Consider the following 17,981-nt stretch of genomic DNA (forward strand, 5'->3'; position numbering starts at 1 on the left):
GTATTGTCTACATATAAATGAAAATTAGCATTAGGGACATTATGACAGATACTGTTAATATACAGGGTAAATAAAAGTGGTCCAAAGACTGAGCCCTGTGGAACACCAGATCAGACCTGAAATAACCAGAGGTTAACCATCAGCTTTCATGCACTGAGATCTGTTAGACAAATAATTGCCAAACCAGGAGACTGAATACTCTGACAGACCGATACCCTTGAGCCTTTTTTTTATAGAATGACAGGTACAGCAGGATGTGTCTGTTGTATCTCATTGTGGTAACACTTTACTGTAAAGGTCTGCAAATTTCATCACACTTAGGTAATAATTAGACAAAGTTTTTTCTTATTTCTTTGAAATTACCCCCAAAATTTCATGAGAATTTGGTGAAAATTAGCACATAACTTCTGGCCAGATTCTGTTTTGCATTGCGCCTGTCCTCGCAGTGTCTATCACAATCAGGTAAGGCCAATTTCCAACCCTACTCTTGGAGAATATCACATCTGAAGCCTTCAGTTGTATCAAGTAAAACATTATAGACCTAATCATAAAGGTTTATCATTTTGCATGTGATCTCAATTATTCATGTCAACAAAGTCAGTACTAAACAACTTGGTGAAATTTGATAACAAATAGCTAAATATCAACTTCTTATTGGGAAATTGAATTATTCACTTATCATTTCAAAGGTAATTATCAGAGGAAACAATGAACCTAACTTCTGTTTTCAAGAACTAAGCAGCTTTTTATCACCTGCTTCTCTGGAAATAGCAGAAACGTTAGGATACTTCTGAAAACATTTTGTGGTGGGTTGTGATTTAGTTTCAAATAAAAAAACAGAAGAAAAAACAGTAACCTACCAATTGTGACTTGGGACAATAAATTTGGACGTTATTGTAAAGAAGTTATGTGCTATTTTCAAAGAAATTAGAAAAAAAAAATGGTCTAATTATTACCAAAGTGTGATGAAATTTGCAGACCTCTAAAGTAAAGTGTTACCCTCAATGTTTCTAATACCAAAAAATAATACACATTATCAATGTATGAGCCTCCTGTCTTACTAAACTTCTCCGTTCTTACACACTAAATACATTTTTCTTCACATCTGTGCTTCTCCTCCAGACAGGATGTTATTGTGTCCACTCCTCTGTAACTCTGTGTTCTCACCAGAATAAGATAACAAACACCACATGAGATCAATTTGTGTCTTAACCAGAAACTTACGAAGCGTGTTGTGTCACACTTTAATTGTTTCCTTGTTTGCTGCTGAGGTTTTATGCAAAATCAACTCTGAGTAAATCCACATGGGAATGGGAATGCTGGTTCTTTTGGCTACAAGCACTCTGAAAATACGCTGAGTAATCATTTCACTATTTGATTATAAAAGACAAGAGTGCTGTAACAGAGGTTTCACAAAGCAAAGGGCAAAACCCAGCTTAATCTTATTGGGGATGCTTTTTTGCAATTTGCTCATTGAAGGAATCTGTGCTTTGTTTTTTATTTCACAAACATTGTTAAAGTTGGAAAATTAAGTTTTGTTATTTTGGCTCTGCTGGTGAGTGTCCCCTTTAGGCTGAGATATATGTCACTAGAAACCGAGTTTGATTTATTATCTCCGCCAAGGAGTTTATGTTTTTGGGAGAGTTTTTCTATCTGGTTGTGAACAACATAACTCAAAAAGTAACAAACAGATCTAGATAAAATCTTCAGAAAATGTTCAAAATGGAATAAGGAAGAAGTGATTACATTTTGAAGGTGATCTGGATCACCATCTGGATCCAGGACTTTTTCAAAGGATTCTTTATCATTGTGAGATAGGGCTGTTTTCACCATATGTGTATATAACCCCACAATGAATGGTCGGATTGCTTTGCAAAACAACACAAGACAAAGTCATCATAATTTATGACAGATGTGAAAGTACAATCCAGATCCTTGCAATATTCTGGATACTAAGATCTGGAATATGAAATATTTACTGGGTAATTTTCAACACTGTCAGGTAACAAATTATCGTACAAACCTGCAACCAACACCAAATTGTAGCAGACAGTCTGCTGAAAAGGAGTATAACATTAAAGTAGGGCGAAAGTGTTGCATGAAAATCACAATATGCTTGGCGGAGGTCCGCGCTCTCTGAGTGCTTTTCTTCTTCTTTTTTTTTCTTTCACTTTTCAATAATATTTTTCTCTACTTCAACATTTAGCACTCTGTATTCCTCAAATTTAAAACAATCTAAATGCTAAACCCCCAGTTTACAAGAATAAAAAACTCCTTCAATTCAATTAAAACAAAACGAAAATAGTTGAAGTCCCAAGCAGTGATGAAAGGCCTTCACCCATGTCAGCCATTTAAAAACACATCCAAGCATCCATCGAGGTATGTTGCAGTCACTGCATGTGCAACAGGATCTGTGGTTACTTTACATTTCATCATGTTTTACCTTAAAAAAAAAAAAAAAAAAACAACATATTAACATCAGACCAGCTGTTGGGCTATAAAACAATTTCATCGAACAACAAGAACTCTAAAGGGGTTTCTTAATGATACACGTCATTTCTGCTTATATTTCAGGAGCTGTCCCATATTCCCAGTGTTCATATACTGATCTTTGTTAATGTTCCTTCTGGCCATAACGAGAGGAAAGGCTCTCATTAAACACAGCTTCATGTTCAGTCCCTCATTAAATTGGACGATGGAAAGCTTTTCCAGGTGTCGTCTGTTTGCTCTTAGATTTACGAGCCGATTTTCACACAAGACAGAGGTAAAATTAGTGAATAAGTGTTAACGTGTGTCGTCCGTCTTTCAGATCTGCTGCAATAACAGAGCTGTCAATAGTGAGTTAATGGTGAGGATTCTGATAGGAAATGAGTCCCTGTCCCTGTGGCTGTGCGCTGTGGGTAAAATGCTAATTAAATCCATGCATGTGGGCTAACATGAATCATGGACGGCAGCCTCATTATAGGGCGCAGGAGAAATCGATGCCCGAGTGGTGGTTTCTCTCCAGATTAGCCGTCTCTCTGGGTGGTTTGTCATGATGAGGACTTTTCTGTTCTCCTTCACTGGCCCAATCAGCGCTCTGCTGTTATCACACGTTAGTGGATTTTTACTGGATCACTGAACCTGTTAACCTTAACATTTACTGTATGATCACAACAAAGCTCTTTATCATTGACCGTTAATATGACTTTTAGTGACACTGCTTATCTGGATTTTTATTATTGAGTGAAGTATTGATTCTTTTTCAAATTATTGGAGAAAACCAGATAGATATGTTTGGTTATAGGCTGCAAAACATTCTTATTATCTTTGCATGTATCAGTGTACACACCTTCGAAACTAAACATAGCACAAAAAAGTAAGGAAATTTGAGTTTGGAAGACTATTTCTTTATTTTAGTAAATGGTTTTGGCAATAAACCATTCACTGTTGCAAAGCATTCATATGTCCCTTTTGTTCCACTTTTGTAAGGATCATGAAAACATGAAAAATCTGCCAGAACTTCTCATTCTATAACAAATAGCTCATTATCAACCTTTTTTTTGGCTATGATAATTTTCACTCCTACCGCGGCTTATTGCATTCACTCGAAAAAAAAAAAAAAAAATCCCTGTGTTTTTACGACATAACTGTCACATAAGAACAGGACTTTTTATGTACTTTGGATTTTCCTGTTTTACAGGATACTATCTCGTGAGAACAAGAACTTATTAATTTAACAATTTCCTGTTTTTATATTACTATCTTTTAAAAACAGTAATCTCAAAAGTAAAGGAATTCGTGAGAATCTTTAATCGCCATCTGGATGAAGAAACATGAAACATGCAACTGCTAGCTAAAACACATTAAAAGGCTACCTTTCCTGTATTGACACTGCACCTCTGATAAGCTGCAAAAACAAGCATCAACAAGTCATGCAGCAGAGCATCATGGGAAATCCTGTTTTTGAGAGATAGTGTCTCATAAAAACAGAACATTTAAAAATAAATATGTTTTCTGTTTTTACAAGATAGTACCTCATTAAAACAGGAAAATTCTAAAGTAAATAAATTCCTGTTTTTACGAGATTGTATCTCATAAAAACAGGGAATTCTTAAATAAATAAATTCCTGTTTTTAAGAGCTAGTTATGTTGTAAAAACAGGGAGATTTTCTTTTTCAAGTGAATGCAATAGGCCACTGTACACTCCTTCAGTAACATTGAAAAGTTGTTGGCACTAACAAGAAGTCCAACCAAAAGTCCAAGACACCCCCCACCCTCCAAAAAAAAAAAAGAAAAAAATTAATAATCAAATAAAAATAAAAATAAAAATAAAAAAAAATAATAAGTAATAAAACCAGGTCAAAATAAATGTTTTTTTTACACAATTTGCATCAAAAAATACAAATATTCTTGATTTCATGATTTCATGCTCTACTTTCCAAAATGAGACAAAGCCTGGAAGCTACTACAGGCAGGTAACTTAAGCCTCATTCATTCAGTCATTTGCACAATCACATGACAAACATATGCTCCCAGTGTTGTGGTCAACAAAAATTTTTGTTCCTTACCTCAAATTCCAGCTCCAGCATCCACCTGCAGGCTAAGACTAAAGAGGATGGGATATCTTGTTATTACAGGTGGGAGAAAAAAATCATCATATGATATATCAGAATTTTTTTGTTTGGCAATATCAAAAAATTGACTTTTTTTTCCAATTCAAATTCTTCATTTCAGTCTTTTTTTGTGAACTGGATTGGAAAAAAGTTACCACTTTCCTCCAGCAGAGGGTGAAATGTTTCTTTCTGACTCACATGATGTGTATTTTATGGGAAAATACGGCTCCTGATATAGTCTGTAGACATTATCATCATTTAACTTTTTTCACATGGTCTGGTGATAAAAAGCAAATTAAAAATTGCAAAAAAAAAAAAAAAACCAAAAAACAGAATCGAATCGTGACAATAGCATATCGTCCCAGACCTACTTGTTATCACTCCTCAACTTCTGCATCGACAGAGGCTTTTACACAGGCTTTTAGAGGTCAACTGGCTCAGTTTTATTGCCCAGCAGGAAATTCTTTGTTTTCTTTCCTGGTTTCTATACTCTAAGTATGTGAGGTAAATATTTCATTAAATGGTTTGAACGTCTATCCCTCTGAGAGGCTGAATCCAAAAGCAAACTTGACTGAACCTTTGGAAAAGGCTTAAACATTTACAATTCCAGGATCAGTGAGGCTTATACAGATTTCCTCGCACATCCTCCACAGATCCTCAGCAGACATTGAGTTTCCAGAGCCGAACAGCTTCAAACATCCATCCTGTGCAAAGAGTGTGATGCAGACGAGTGCTCAGACCAACTGCAGAGAGTTAAACCCCCTGCACCAAAACAAGAAACTGAGTGATTCAAAATATTTATCAAGCAATCTAATGAAATGTCAAATTATCACAGACTGATGCTCCAACCTCTGAGTGCAAATACTCTCTCTAAATATTTAATCTCATCCAGCCAGAGTTCAGTGTATCTGCTGTGCTTGTTTGCTCCAAACTAGCACATTTCTTGACATAATTCTAAAAATACTCCACGCACGTAGTCGTCTGCTTTTGCACATCACGCTGTGCCCAACCACTCTCCCCCGTCTGTCTTCATTAGCACTTAGCTTGTTTCTCTGCTGCTTCTCCTCTCATGTTCCCACATGCCTCAGCTGGAGACGTCGAAGCAGGGCGACGGCGGCAGCGAGGAGAGCGCTAATCAAGCCAGCGTAAGTGGAAATAACACAGATATAACCCTCCACTCTTCTCCACGTTTTGTTTCTGTGTCCTCATTTCTCCCACTTTCCCTCTCTCTGACTTTCCTCTCTAACCTCTTCAGTGACATGACAGATCATTACAGGCCAATTCAATTCTCTGCCGCCACATTTGTCATCGAGTAAATCACCGCTGACACAACCAGGCTAGGAAATAAAGGAGTCTTTAAGTCACAATGACTCATGTGGGTTTGTCTGCACACAAACACACACTGACCCACACTCTCAGAGTTTAATGGATATATAAAAGTCATAAAAGGCCACCGGGCATCAACAACATAAGTGGGAGAAGAACACTCAACACTTTATAGGACAACAACACAAAAGCTTTTCCGTTACCCTGCTCCCATTTTCTGCCAACTGTCAGAGACGTGAAACTAACAGCTTGATCATTTCCCCTCTGTGTACGTCCTCTTCCTACACTTGTCTCTCTTTTGTTTTGCTGTATATGAATAATTCACACATCAGAACTAAAGCTGCTGGCTGTAAATTGTCCCTCAGCTCATCATCCTGAATTTCATTGTCTGTCGATATGAAAGCGTGGGTAGGGAAACTTTCTGATGTGTTTGTTCTCATCCACGTCTGTGCCTTTTGTTCATATTTATCAGCCAAAGTTTGACTTGTGTACTTTTTATCAAAAGTAATGTGTCATGGGGAGTGTATTCTAGCTAACTGTGTTATTGTGTGTGTGTGTTTTAGGAAGCTGCAGTGGTGTCGTGCAGTCAGGAGAAAGAAGGTCCCACAGAGAAGAACCAGCAGTGTCCGGTCCACTCTGAAAGAGAAGCTCTGCTCGTTGGTACGCTGACAAGAAGTCTCTTCTTTTCCAAACTAAACTCAAACAAAAGTTTCCTAGTCTCAGTTAGTTTGTGGTAAATTCTGTAATCACACATCTGTGTTGAGCTTTACTTGATAAAAGTAACATTTAATACCAAAAAAGGAACTAAAATGTACAATATGAGTTTAAAGCAGATGTCACGTTACAGTACTTGTCAAAGGAAGTGTGATGTTCAACAGATTTTCAGTCATATTCAGGTCAAAATGCTCAGAGCTGTTCCAAAGGTCACCACCCGGTCTCCTTCATCTCTCTGAGAATTAAATAACTTTCTGACAGCGAGCTGCTGCAAAGTCAGTGTTGTCTATCTGGATCAGCAGCATGATGCATGATGCAGCAGCCAGAGCTGCAAGCTACTTTCAGTCCTAGCAGCGTGTTCACCCCAGGCTATCAACTATTCAGCAAAGTAAAGGCAGCTTTAAACTTTTTAAAGTTGGTTTTTGAGCTACTGTTACAAATAATGTCTCATGTCCAGATGGCTAAAGTGACGTTGCTCTGATTTTATACCTCAGCATTGATGAGTCAGTTGCTGTGGTTGTGGCTCAGTGGTCAAGTCGGACTTTCAATGCGAAGGTCACTGAACCTGAAATTGCACCTGCTGTTGTTTAGCTGTTGTTCCTACCATGCTACAGATACCCCTTTTCCACCACTGCTTGTTCAGTACTGGTGCGAGTGCTTAGTTGGTTCAATTCATGTTCTTTGTTAAAGCCAGTTAGTTTTCCTATCAGCTATCCTATCCAAGTCAGGGCATGTCATTGCGTCACTGTAAAACGTCAGTTCGTAACCACTCCGGAGGGAGGTAGCGTCAGCTGCAGACACACAGGGCAGGAGAAGACAACAAAGTTAGCGCTCAGAGCACTTACAACCAGGCGGAGATTTGTTTAACATTACTTGTTTCGAACTGTCTGCAACACAGAGAGTGCTCGTCTTTCTCTTCCTGTGTGTGTGTGAGTGTGTTAAAGTTATGAATGAGTAAATGTAAACAAAACAGACAACTCACACAGCAGATTTCCTTTTCAGGAATGAGAAATAACACAAGACAGTTTAGGCTGTTAAATAAAATAATAAGGTATAGACCTGATCTATAAAAGACATTAGTGCTCTAATTTGGCCTCCATCTCAAATCATGAATTAGGAAACTTTAACAAAACAGTGGACAACAAGGCCAGCAGCTTTCCTCAAGAATGACCGTTTTTTACACAGATTTTTGGTCATTGGAGCCCCACCCCGGTCCCTTATGTAGAAGGTGCTCAGCTCTGGCCCAGCAAAGACTTGGTGCTCGCTAAGCTCCAGTTTTAATCACCTGTTTCCATCAAGCAGTCCGGTTCAGTCCAGTACAGTTTGGTACGGTTTGGTACAGTTAAGCCTGATCCTGTTTGCATTTCCACAGCAAACTGTGCCCTCTTGTGGTAGGTGGTGTGTAAGCCGGATGCTGAAAGCCGCAGCTGTTAAACAATAGCGTGACGACGTATCAGCGCAACACAGTTTACCCCGCTAATAAATCCAATGAAGAAGAAAAACGCGACACAGTAAACAAAGAGCACAGATGGAAGACATGCAGCATTTCGTCCTCTCTGTGATTGGCATGTAGCAATCAGGTTTTGTTTCAGAGAAGGCTGTGTGCCGCCAGGAGAAATGCAGCCGCTGTCGGGGTATGTGACGATTCTTTTTACCAATCAACGGTCTGCAGTGTTATAGCTCCACCATCCGAGAGCAGATCGGTTCAGTCTGGCACCCATACGAAAGGGTCCCAAAAAGTGGAACAGCTCGTCTCGATTATTTGGGGATCTGTCTCGGGATAAGTCAGTGGAAACGCCACAAAATGCGCCCTGTACCGAGACAAATCAAACTGGTCTGCTTGGTGAAAACACGACTTTTGTCTGTGGAAACACCAAGATCTAGTGCTGAGTCAGTCACTGGCCTGGAACTTGCAACAGCACCAGTTAGGTGAAAAAGGGGTATAAATAGATTGGTGTTCTCATGAGTCCTGGGCTCAAGCTCAAATAAAAAGGGAGCGTTTTATTGAAAAGCGCATCCAAAGTAAAACTGCACAAAACCAACATGAAGAACATGAATCAGAAACAAATGTAGTTGAAAGAAATCCAAATAACGTTAAATCAGATTTTGGATCTTGGTGTCAGTCTATCATGTAGGTAGACGCTGCAGGAAGTTAGGAAAGTTGAACCATCACCACCGCTACCCTCTTGTTGCAAACTTTGCCAATCTTTCTCAAGCCTGCATTTGTTTCAGATGATAGAGATGATACACGGCCTCACCCCCCGTCCGTTTCAGCACAACCTCAAGATGGGTCCTGCCTAACTGTCTGTGCCTAAAACATATTTCTTTGGCACTTTATTACTTCAGGATACTGTGTATTGTGCCCATATCTGCATACTCGTGGGTAAATGAAAGTATCATCAAAAGTTTGACACAAAACAAACCGAGTATTCACACCAAGAGTGATGGAGCTTCAGGCTGTGTGCTCGACTGTTCGTCAGAGGGTCCGTGATTGTTCAGAATTCAAAGAACAGACGTCAGAAGGGGCACACAGCTCAGTCTGGCCTGGGGCAGTCTAACAGTTAACCGGTAGCAGGTGTGAATGCTGCCAAAACAAAAACAAACATCCACGTCTTTGTTTCTGACACAGCACCGAGCTCAGGGACACACAACGCTCGTCGAAGCCCCAAACTCACCTGTAACTGTTGAAAACAACCTTCAGGTTTGTATGCATCAAAAGAATCCAGCTCACAGTTTCATTAGAGGATTAAAAAAAGCAATATGTCATAACTCCACAGAAAAGTTTGAACTTCCTAAAACTTGTCTGGGTGACTGTCATTGTTTTAAAGTTTTAATGATGATGACGCACAAACACTGAGTGGGCGCTTGTTGTCACAGCTTACTCTGAAGTGTCAGCTGAAGGTATTCAGTCGTCCTCCAAGGCAAACAAATAAACAAACGGCAAAACCAATCCAGTGGGTGATTTATGCAAATAAATCAACAACATCAAATACTGAATGTGCGTAAAAGTCTCGGCCTCATTCGTTGCCAGTGGAGCAGCTCCAGGCAAACATGTTGTTTGAGCTCAAGCATCAACCGACCCCCTGCAGGCAACAAATAAAAAAATCATGGAGCTGTAACTCTCCTGTTAAAGTTTAAAGTCATTCTAGTTTCCTTAAGATCATTTAAATCTGTCTGACTTAACAATCTGCTTCTGTTTCAGTTGTTCTCCTCTGGTCTCCTCTAAAGGTAGTTAGCAGAGGTAGAGGATTATCTCCGTCCTCTCCTGTGAGCTGATAGCAGATGGTTTCTGTGTATGAGAGGCAACAGCATCAAAAGCCGTCATTAAACACTCTCTGTAATCTGGAGCCTGAATATACAAGAGGCTTCTAACAGCGCAGGGACTCAGGGAGGAAACACTCAGAGCTCGTGTTCGCCTCAGTCAGAGGAGAGGGGAGAGACAAACTTTAAATCTGTGTTTAACTTTTCTCTCCACCTCAGGAATCATCTCCACCTTCCTGCACGTCCACCCGTTTGGAGCCAGCATCGAGTACATCTGCTCCTACCTGCAGCGTTTGGACACAAAGGTAATGAACACCAAACTGTGGAGGAGGTCAGCAGCTTTTAGTATCAGGTTAGATTACATGGCTCAGTGTCAGGACGACGTGTGAGCTTGTTCTGTTCCAGGTTCCTGCTGTGAAAATGATACACTTCCTGTCAATGCTTCAACAACCTGATACTCTGGAATAACTGAAACTGAGTCAAAGAAGCACAAATGAAGTTATTTCTGAAAAGCTGGACTGATTCTTCTTTGAGCAAGATGAAGTTTTCTGGACTGAGAGTATGTTTTAAAAAAGACCAGATTTAAATATAATCCAGCAAATTACCTGTTTCATTAAGATCTGAAAAAAAATGTTTAATGTTTCCTGTTTTTATCGTAAAGAGCGGTGTAGAAAAGGTGCTTTTCCCTCCGACTCTATTTTTACTGGATTGCACAGGCAACAGGTGGTGGATTATCACATGATTAGAAATGATTCAGGAAAGGTTTGATGAAGAGTTTAATTTGGTGCCAGTGGGTTGTTAAGTTTAACATCTGTTCATACAGCATTCATTCACCTGCCACTAAAACCTGACAATATTCCAAACTAAGAAAATGTAATCTGGAAGGAAATTTTGGTCACAGAGTGGATTTTAAAACCGCAGTTTAAATCTTGTGCCAAATTTTAAATCATGTGCACAAACCTGAGAAAAACAAAAATCCTGATATTTCACGATTTAAAGGTCCCATGTTATGCTCCTTTTCTGCAGTTTAATATGGATCATTGATGTCTTCATGAAATGGTAGTAACATGTTTTGGTCCAAAAAGCCAATAAATCAAGCACAGCAGCATTGTTTCCAGGCTCTCATAGCCCCTCTGTTCAGAACGCTCTGATTTAGTGGGCGTGGTCTTCATATGTAAATGAGCCACCGTTGATACCGCCCCGCTCTTCCACGTCACTGAGAGCGGCGCCACGAGCTCCGAGTGCCCAATGTTTAGAAAACAGCGAAGCTCCTTTACCATAACATTACAGGCTAAAACAACAGGCTAACCGCAGCTAAAGTTAGCATCCTGAAGCTAACACAGAGACAGGGGGGACACTGAGGAAAAGCTCTTACATCTGCTCCACAGCACACAGCATTTAAAATACTCACATTTCCAGGGTCCCAGGTTTGTTGGTGGATGGTTGGTAATGCGCCTGGATTCAGGACCAGTCTATTCGCTAGCCCTCTGTTGTACTGTCCAAAGTTGGAAAAGCAGTCGGCCGTGAAGTGACTAGCACACACATGCACAGTTTTACTGAGTGTAGCTGGCACATTTCTCTCTTAAATGAACTTTAGCCACTTAGTCTTGTCTTCTTCCGAGATGGGAATTTTGTGCATGGAACTATGTGGCTGTTTACAGCCAAAAACAGAGCAGTGATAGCAGTGAAGTTGGCAATGTAGTTAGTTTGATCCGAAGAGGCTGTGACTGCAATCACTCAGACACACAGAAACAGGAAGCAGTGACACACTTTGATGAAGATTTTATCAGAGCATCAGTGTTATATTGTCATGATTTATACTCGTGCGCTGGTTACAGAGTTTATTCATCCTGTGTTTGCCCTGATTTCTTTACCGAACATTAGCTCCCACATGCTGTAACATAGTAAAAAGGAGAGTTTAGTCTGTCTTTGGTGTGTGATGCTCATATTGGCTGTACGTGACGGCAGAACAGGAGAAAGAACAGGTGAAGACTGACTAAGCCATGTGACCATTTTGGTCCCAGTCTCAAGCCCTGCTATGGGGTATGGCATCCTTTATGAAACAGCAACAGGTGAACAAAGGTAGTCTAATTTTCTCCCGATCATCTGATTTCAGTATCTTGCCTTATTTCTGTTTGTTTTAGCATTGGCCTATCAGTATATTCACACAATACGGGGTCACCATCTCCAGTATTGCTTTTTGGGGTATGTGGGCTGGAAAGTTTTATAACTCTTGAACTACATGCTTCATCCTGACAATTACTGTCTGAAGCCATCCTCAATCCTCTGACACCCCTGGTTTTAACCTGTCGGGAAAAAAAAGTTCATCCTCACCTTCCTGCAGAGGTGTCATATTATCACCCGTCACAATGCTCCAAAAATGCCAACTTCACCATGTCACCTCCAAAACACTAAGATCAATGGCCATACCTGCCTTGACAAGACCTGAGAAAAAAACAGCGAGTGTTACTGCCTTTACAGTCAGAGCCAATCAAACGTCAGATTCTGAACGCTGGAAAGATTTTGATTGTCGTCTGAAAAGACTTCATCGTTATGTTCACAAGGAAGAAACGTCAGAGCTTCCACTCTTTGAATCGTCTCCTCACCACCCTGGCTCATCCTCACATATGCAAAGCAGAGATTGTGTCTTTTTAATCTCTTGTGCCTTTTGGGTCTTTTGTCTTCTTTGTGTGTTTGATGTTTTTTTGTTGTGTGTCTGTGAGAAAACTCCCAAAACTGTTTGTCTTCGTATGAGTTTGAATTCAGTGTGTGTTGCTCCACGTTGACTTTCTGGGCTGCTCACATCAAGCAGCCCACAGAGCTTGAGTCAATAACACAGAGTCTAAGCAATCCTCTCTGCTTATCAGGAGGCTCCACACACACACACACACACACACACACACAGCTCCATTGTGTGTAATGACACACCGGTCCTGTCTTCATCATGGGCCTTAATGCTTCCTGACATCAACACAGGCCTGAACAATCTTCAGATTAATGCGAGACAGCGTCGACAACAGCTTGTACAGTGGATTTTGGCTGTGTCAGCTCAGAATTTTAATAGACTCTGGATCCTCAGCCCACCCGAGTGGTGTGAGCCAGATTACGTTTAGTCAGGTTGCTGCTGTGCCGTCACACACTGGCTTTGAATTTTCAATGATCTTATGTTTAAAACTGGCTTTCTAAATCTGAAAGTCTTCCTTTACTATTTCTGTAATGTGATTATTTTAAGACAAAGTGGGTCACTGGTCCAAACTTTCTGCAAAACAGTGCTCACAATAAGATAAACTAATTAACAGAAATTTATTCTTCTCTTCCCTCATTTACAAAAATATTTGCATTTCTGGGAAGAATAATAATCCAGGACACCTGTGTAAAAACAAAAACAATCGCATTACTTCAGTTGCATAAGAATAATATGACTGCTATGAATCAAATATTAAAACAAAATGATATGAATCAGGTGTCATATTTGTTAATATGCTTTCCAAAGAAGGACTAACATAAGGTTCATTTAGAAGAAAAAGATGCGATAGGTTAACAGAGCTGTGGTAATATGATAAGAAATTCAAGGGGACCTATGATGGATCCTTGTGGAACTCCGCAGTATAGTGAGGCAGCAGGAGACCTGTTTTTTTAATCAAAGTCCTTTTATATGTTGTGTGTTACAGAGAACAACATGAACAACAAGTAACAATTAGGACAGTCAGGGACAAAAAAATGCCTCTGTCCAAAACCCCCCTCCCCCAATACAGGGTCATCAATATTCAGCCAGACAATCTAAAATCTTAAACACACGTGTGTTTAAGAGGGAGTTTCAAAACATTTCTTGGTACAACCTCTAATGGTATATCTTATTTTTTTCTAGGTGGTCAAGACACATGACCTCCCTTATCCACTGGCCATATACTGAGAGTATGGGGTCTTTCCATTTTGATAAAATTAACCTTCTGGCCCAAAGAAAACAAAAAGCTATCATGTTAGCTTGATAGCTACTACAAGAAACATCCCTGGAAGGACTCCAACCAGTAAAACAAGTGGAGCTCAATTGTTGTGCCACATATAAGGAGACCTATTTTATGTACAAAATGTTATCCTCCCTCTCTAATGCCAAAAAGTTTTCCCAGTGTTGACTAATATACCACACTCTAAGGTTGTCACTGTGGCTCATGTTGTAGCAAATGTACTTAGGCCAGAATACTAATAAAACTGGATTAAACTCTGTGTGTCTCTTCAGATAAACCCTGGAGAGGTGGAGGCTCTTCTCTCTCGGCTGCCCTGCACCTTCAGACAGGAGCTCACCGGTGTCGGAGCCAGTTTGGAGAAACGCTGGAACTTCTGCGGCTTCCAGGGCATCAAGAGCACGTAGAGTCTGTTTCTGAGACGCAGAGGAGACGACAGACTCAGCATCAGGGACTCTGTAACAATGTGAAGGACAGAGTGTGGAGCCACGAATATCAAAGACTGTGGACTGTACCTGATGGTCGAGGACGCAGAAGACTGAGCAGGAGAAATGTAACATGAGCGTTTCAGGGACTCTGTGCAGGTGGCAGAGACTTAGAAAGCGACATTGCCATGGTTACAGGGATGTTGAAACCAAATCACAGCGACAGTCTCATGAGCTCGGACTCTGTGAGTTTCTAAGCTTCTGTGAGGGGAGTCGGTGAAGCAGAACCATTTCTTCAGTCACTGGATTATAACACAGTTGTTGCCCACATGGGCAGGGCATTGTCCTCTGTGAGCCTGCAGTCAGCTCTGTAAGCTGTCAGTAAGTAAAAGGTGTGAAATCCTGTAACATTGAATAAAAGATGTATTTATTTTTTGCCATCACAGGCCACAATCTTCTGATTGATTTGCTTTGGCACGGTTTGGAAGTCCTGAATGTGTCCTGTTTGGAAAAGGTGCTTTGTTTTTGTGTTAAAACAAGAGGAAGGTTGTTTCCTCAGCTGTCACAGAAGAGCTGGTGTTTGACATAAGCCCTGTTTCCACCAAGCAGTCCAGATTAGATCAGTACAGGTTGGCTCAGTTCAGCCTGGTCCTGTTTGCGTTTCCACATCCAACTGTGCCCGCTAGTGGTAGGCAGCATGTAAGCCAGATGCGGATAGCTGCATCAGTTAAATAATAGCGTTACATCATAGCAGCGCAACATAGTGTGCCCCGTTAGTAAAACCAACAAAGAAGAAAAATGCAACACACTAAACAAAGAGCAACGATGGGAGACATCCAGCAATTTGTCTTCTTTGTGATTCGCATGTGGCACTTTGCTACAAAGTCTCTCATCTCATCTCATTTTCCACCACTTATCCGAGTCCGGGTTGCTGGGGTAGCAGTGCCATCAGCAAAAATCAATGACCCACCAGCTTCTCTGGGGGGATACCAAGACGTTCCCAGGCCAATCATGATATAATCTCTCCACCGTGTCTTGGGTCTACCCCGGGGTCTCCTCCCAGTTGGACATGCCCGAAACACCTCCCAAGGGAGGCGTCCAGGAGGCATCCTCACTAGATGCCCAAACCACCTCATCTGGCTCCCCTCGATGCGGAGGAGCAGTGGTTCTACTCCAAGCCTCCCGGATGTCTGAGCTATAAACCCTATCCCTAAGGCTGAGCCCAGACACCCTGCGGAGGAAACTCATTTCAGTTGCTTGTGTCTGTGATCTTCTCGTGGCCATAGGTGAGGGTTGGAATGTAGATTGACCAGTAAAATGAGAGCCTTGCCGCGTTGCAAAGTGCAATCAAGTTTTGTTTCTGAGAAGGCTCTGTGCCACCAGGAGAAATACAGCCGCTGTCGCTCAGTAATTGACGATTCTTTCGACCAATCAACAGTCTGCAGTGTTGTAGCTCCAGTTTCTGTGATTGGATCGGTTTCGTCTGGAAACCCTACGTAAGGGTCCCAAAAAGTGGGACGGCTCGTCTCAGTTATTTTAGGATCTGTCCCAAGATTAGTCAGTGGAAACGCTGCAAAATTTGTGCCGCGACAAGACGAACCAAACTGAACCGCTTGGTGGAAACAGGTCTTTACTGACACTTTGGATCCAAACCAGGATGTCAGCTTGAACAACACACTTGACATAAAACTATTGAGACCAGACGCTTTGAGCAAAAGCTACAGATTAGACGTGTAGGTGCACTTGAATTTATATCAATGCGTCACAGGCTTTATATATTTAAAAAAAAACATACAGTTGTACATTTTTTTTGATGCAAAGGTTATTTTCTTTGTAATGTTTTCTATCGAAATATAAATTAATTCATAAAAAAAAGTGTTTTGGGTGGAATTTTCCTTTAATGTGTTAAAATTAATCAAATATAATGTTTTTTTTAACAGTTGGAATATTGATTTATAAAAAAATAATACATAAATATGAGCAAACATGGTAGAAAAAATAATGTTCTTGCCTGGGTATGTAGAGCCTAGCGTCTGTCACATGTAGGCTTTTTCAAGCATCCTGTGTTTACCTGTGACACCTTTTCTACCTGAAGTGTCAGCAGCAGCAGAAGCAGATTCCACGTGGTCTTCATTTCCTGGAAGCTGTGAAGGTTCAAGCATTTCTCCTGATTAAAAAAAAAGAAAGAAAGAACATCCTCCACCTCATCAGGATTAATCTGCAGAAACGATCACGACACGAAAACAGAGTTTGAGGCCTTAAAGAAAACACAAGCTGACACCAGCATCCTCTCACATCCTCACACATCCTCTTCTCACACCTCTGCTTTTTATTTACATCTTGCTCAATTTCACACCTCGAATTACACCAGATTAAGAGGGCAGCCACTGAGATGATATAAACACCATGACAAGATTTCTGCTGGCTAGCACTGCTCAGTGGAATACTGAATAAATAAAATATCTTCCAAAAAATAAGCAAAGAAGCGCAGAAAAGCTAATTTATTAAATTTTAATTATGTATTATTTCCAGTCCATCCTGGTATTCTTATTTAATTTTATGTCAGAGCAACTTCAATCACAAAACTCCCCTCCAGCATAAAGTCTTTCTGTTTCTGTTGTTTAGAAGCTTCACTGTGTATCATGGAGATAAGGCAGGTGTGTCATTACACACAGTGGAGCTGTGTGGTGCCTGCAGATAAGAAAAGAAGACCAGGTTCATCATTGGAGAGTCCAGCTGGTGATATTGACAGAAATCTCTGGGCTGCTTGGTGAGCAGAATCAGTGTTGGAACAACAGAGGCAGAGCAAACAGATGCACATCATCAACAACAGATCCTCATGGATGGATAATGAACTTTTATCTCTCACAAATGTAGAGTTATGGTTTGACGTTTTGGAAACTGCTTTAGTTTTCCGCATGAACACATGAAGTGATCACTATTTTTTTCTCATACTCGTGTTTTATTTCAGCTGCTTTCAGAGATACTTCATTTTAGATTCTGTCTCTTTAAAGGTATAGTTTGCAGGATTTTCTTAAAAAAATAAATGTCAACTTTTAAAGGAATAATCCTGCTTAATTTTCACTTCTGGGCCTCTATGCATGTGTGTCAGCGCCTGTCTGCCACGAACTCTCTCCTCAGCCTGTATGTTGGTGTTTTGGTTGTATCGGGGTGTTTCTGGGCAGAGAGTAAGCGTGGTTGAATCAGCCAGTCACACTGTGCATTGATTAGCAAATGGAAGAAGCTATCATGACCGGCTACAATAGTGGGTGAAGCATGGAGAAAGAAAAACACAACCCAAGTGAAATAAACCATCAAACAGGTAAAGCTTTTAACTAAACAAGGGTGAAACTTTCACTCACTTTTGGGGACTTAGAGAGCAGCTCAGGATGAAGAGTGACGCAAGTTAGCTTTCTGCTAACCAGGTATGTGTTAAATACCCATGATTAGCTTGTGTTAACATGCTAAGTCTGGTGTACAGCTCTTGAGAAACTCCCAAATAGAAAAGCGATGTTGCAGGTGGTTGCTCCACTGTAGGTGTGCGCTGCTGCTGGCACTGATCCAAGGAGGAGGAGCCTAGCTTGAACTTATGTTCACAAACAACTAATAAAAATTTCAGCAGACCCTAACTTTAAGGCACCCTGCTCCAAAACCCCCCTTCCCTCTGATTGGCCAGCCTTCTTGAGTCTGTCAGGTGT

At 40.6% G+C, this 17,981-nt stretch overlaps 1 protein-coding gene across 2 annotated transcripts in view; it reads left to right on the plus strand.

Annotated features, from left to right (window-relative positions):
• Window positions 1–16,104, plus strand: part of LOC141793225 (ecto-NOX disulfide-thiol exchanger 2-like) — a 131,402-nt gene extending 115,298 nt beyond the window's left edge. For both annotated transcript variants that reach the window (XM_074673733.1, XM_074673734.1), the window contains exons 12-15: window positions 5,684–5,740; window positions 6,485–6,581; window positions 10,116–10,201; window positions 14,134–16,104. In XM_074673733.1, coding sequence (XP_074529834.1) covers window positions 5,684–5,740; window positions 6,485–6,581; window positions 10,116–10,201; window positions 14,134–14,265 — 372 coding nt within the window. In that variant the 3' untranslated portion in view covers window positions 14,266–16,104. The remainder of the gene's footprint in view (window positions 1–5,683; window positions 5,741–6,484; window positions 6,582–10,115; window positions 10,202–14,133) is intronic.
• The last annotated feature ends 1,877 nt before the right edge of the window (window positions 16,105–17,981 follow it).

The sequence above is a fragment of the Halichoeres trimaculatus genome, unplaced genomic scaffold, assembly GCF_033239565.1.
Source record: "Halichoeres trimaculatus isolate MK-OKI-2021-1 unplaced genomic scaffold, fHalTri1.1 fHalTri1_scaffold_7, whole genome shotgun sequence".
Taxonomy (NCBI): domain Eukaryota; kingdom Metazoa; phylum Chordata; class Actinopteri; order Labriformes; family Labridae; genus Halichoeres; species Halichoeres trimaculatus.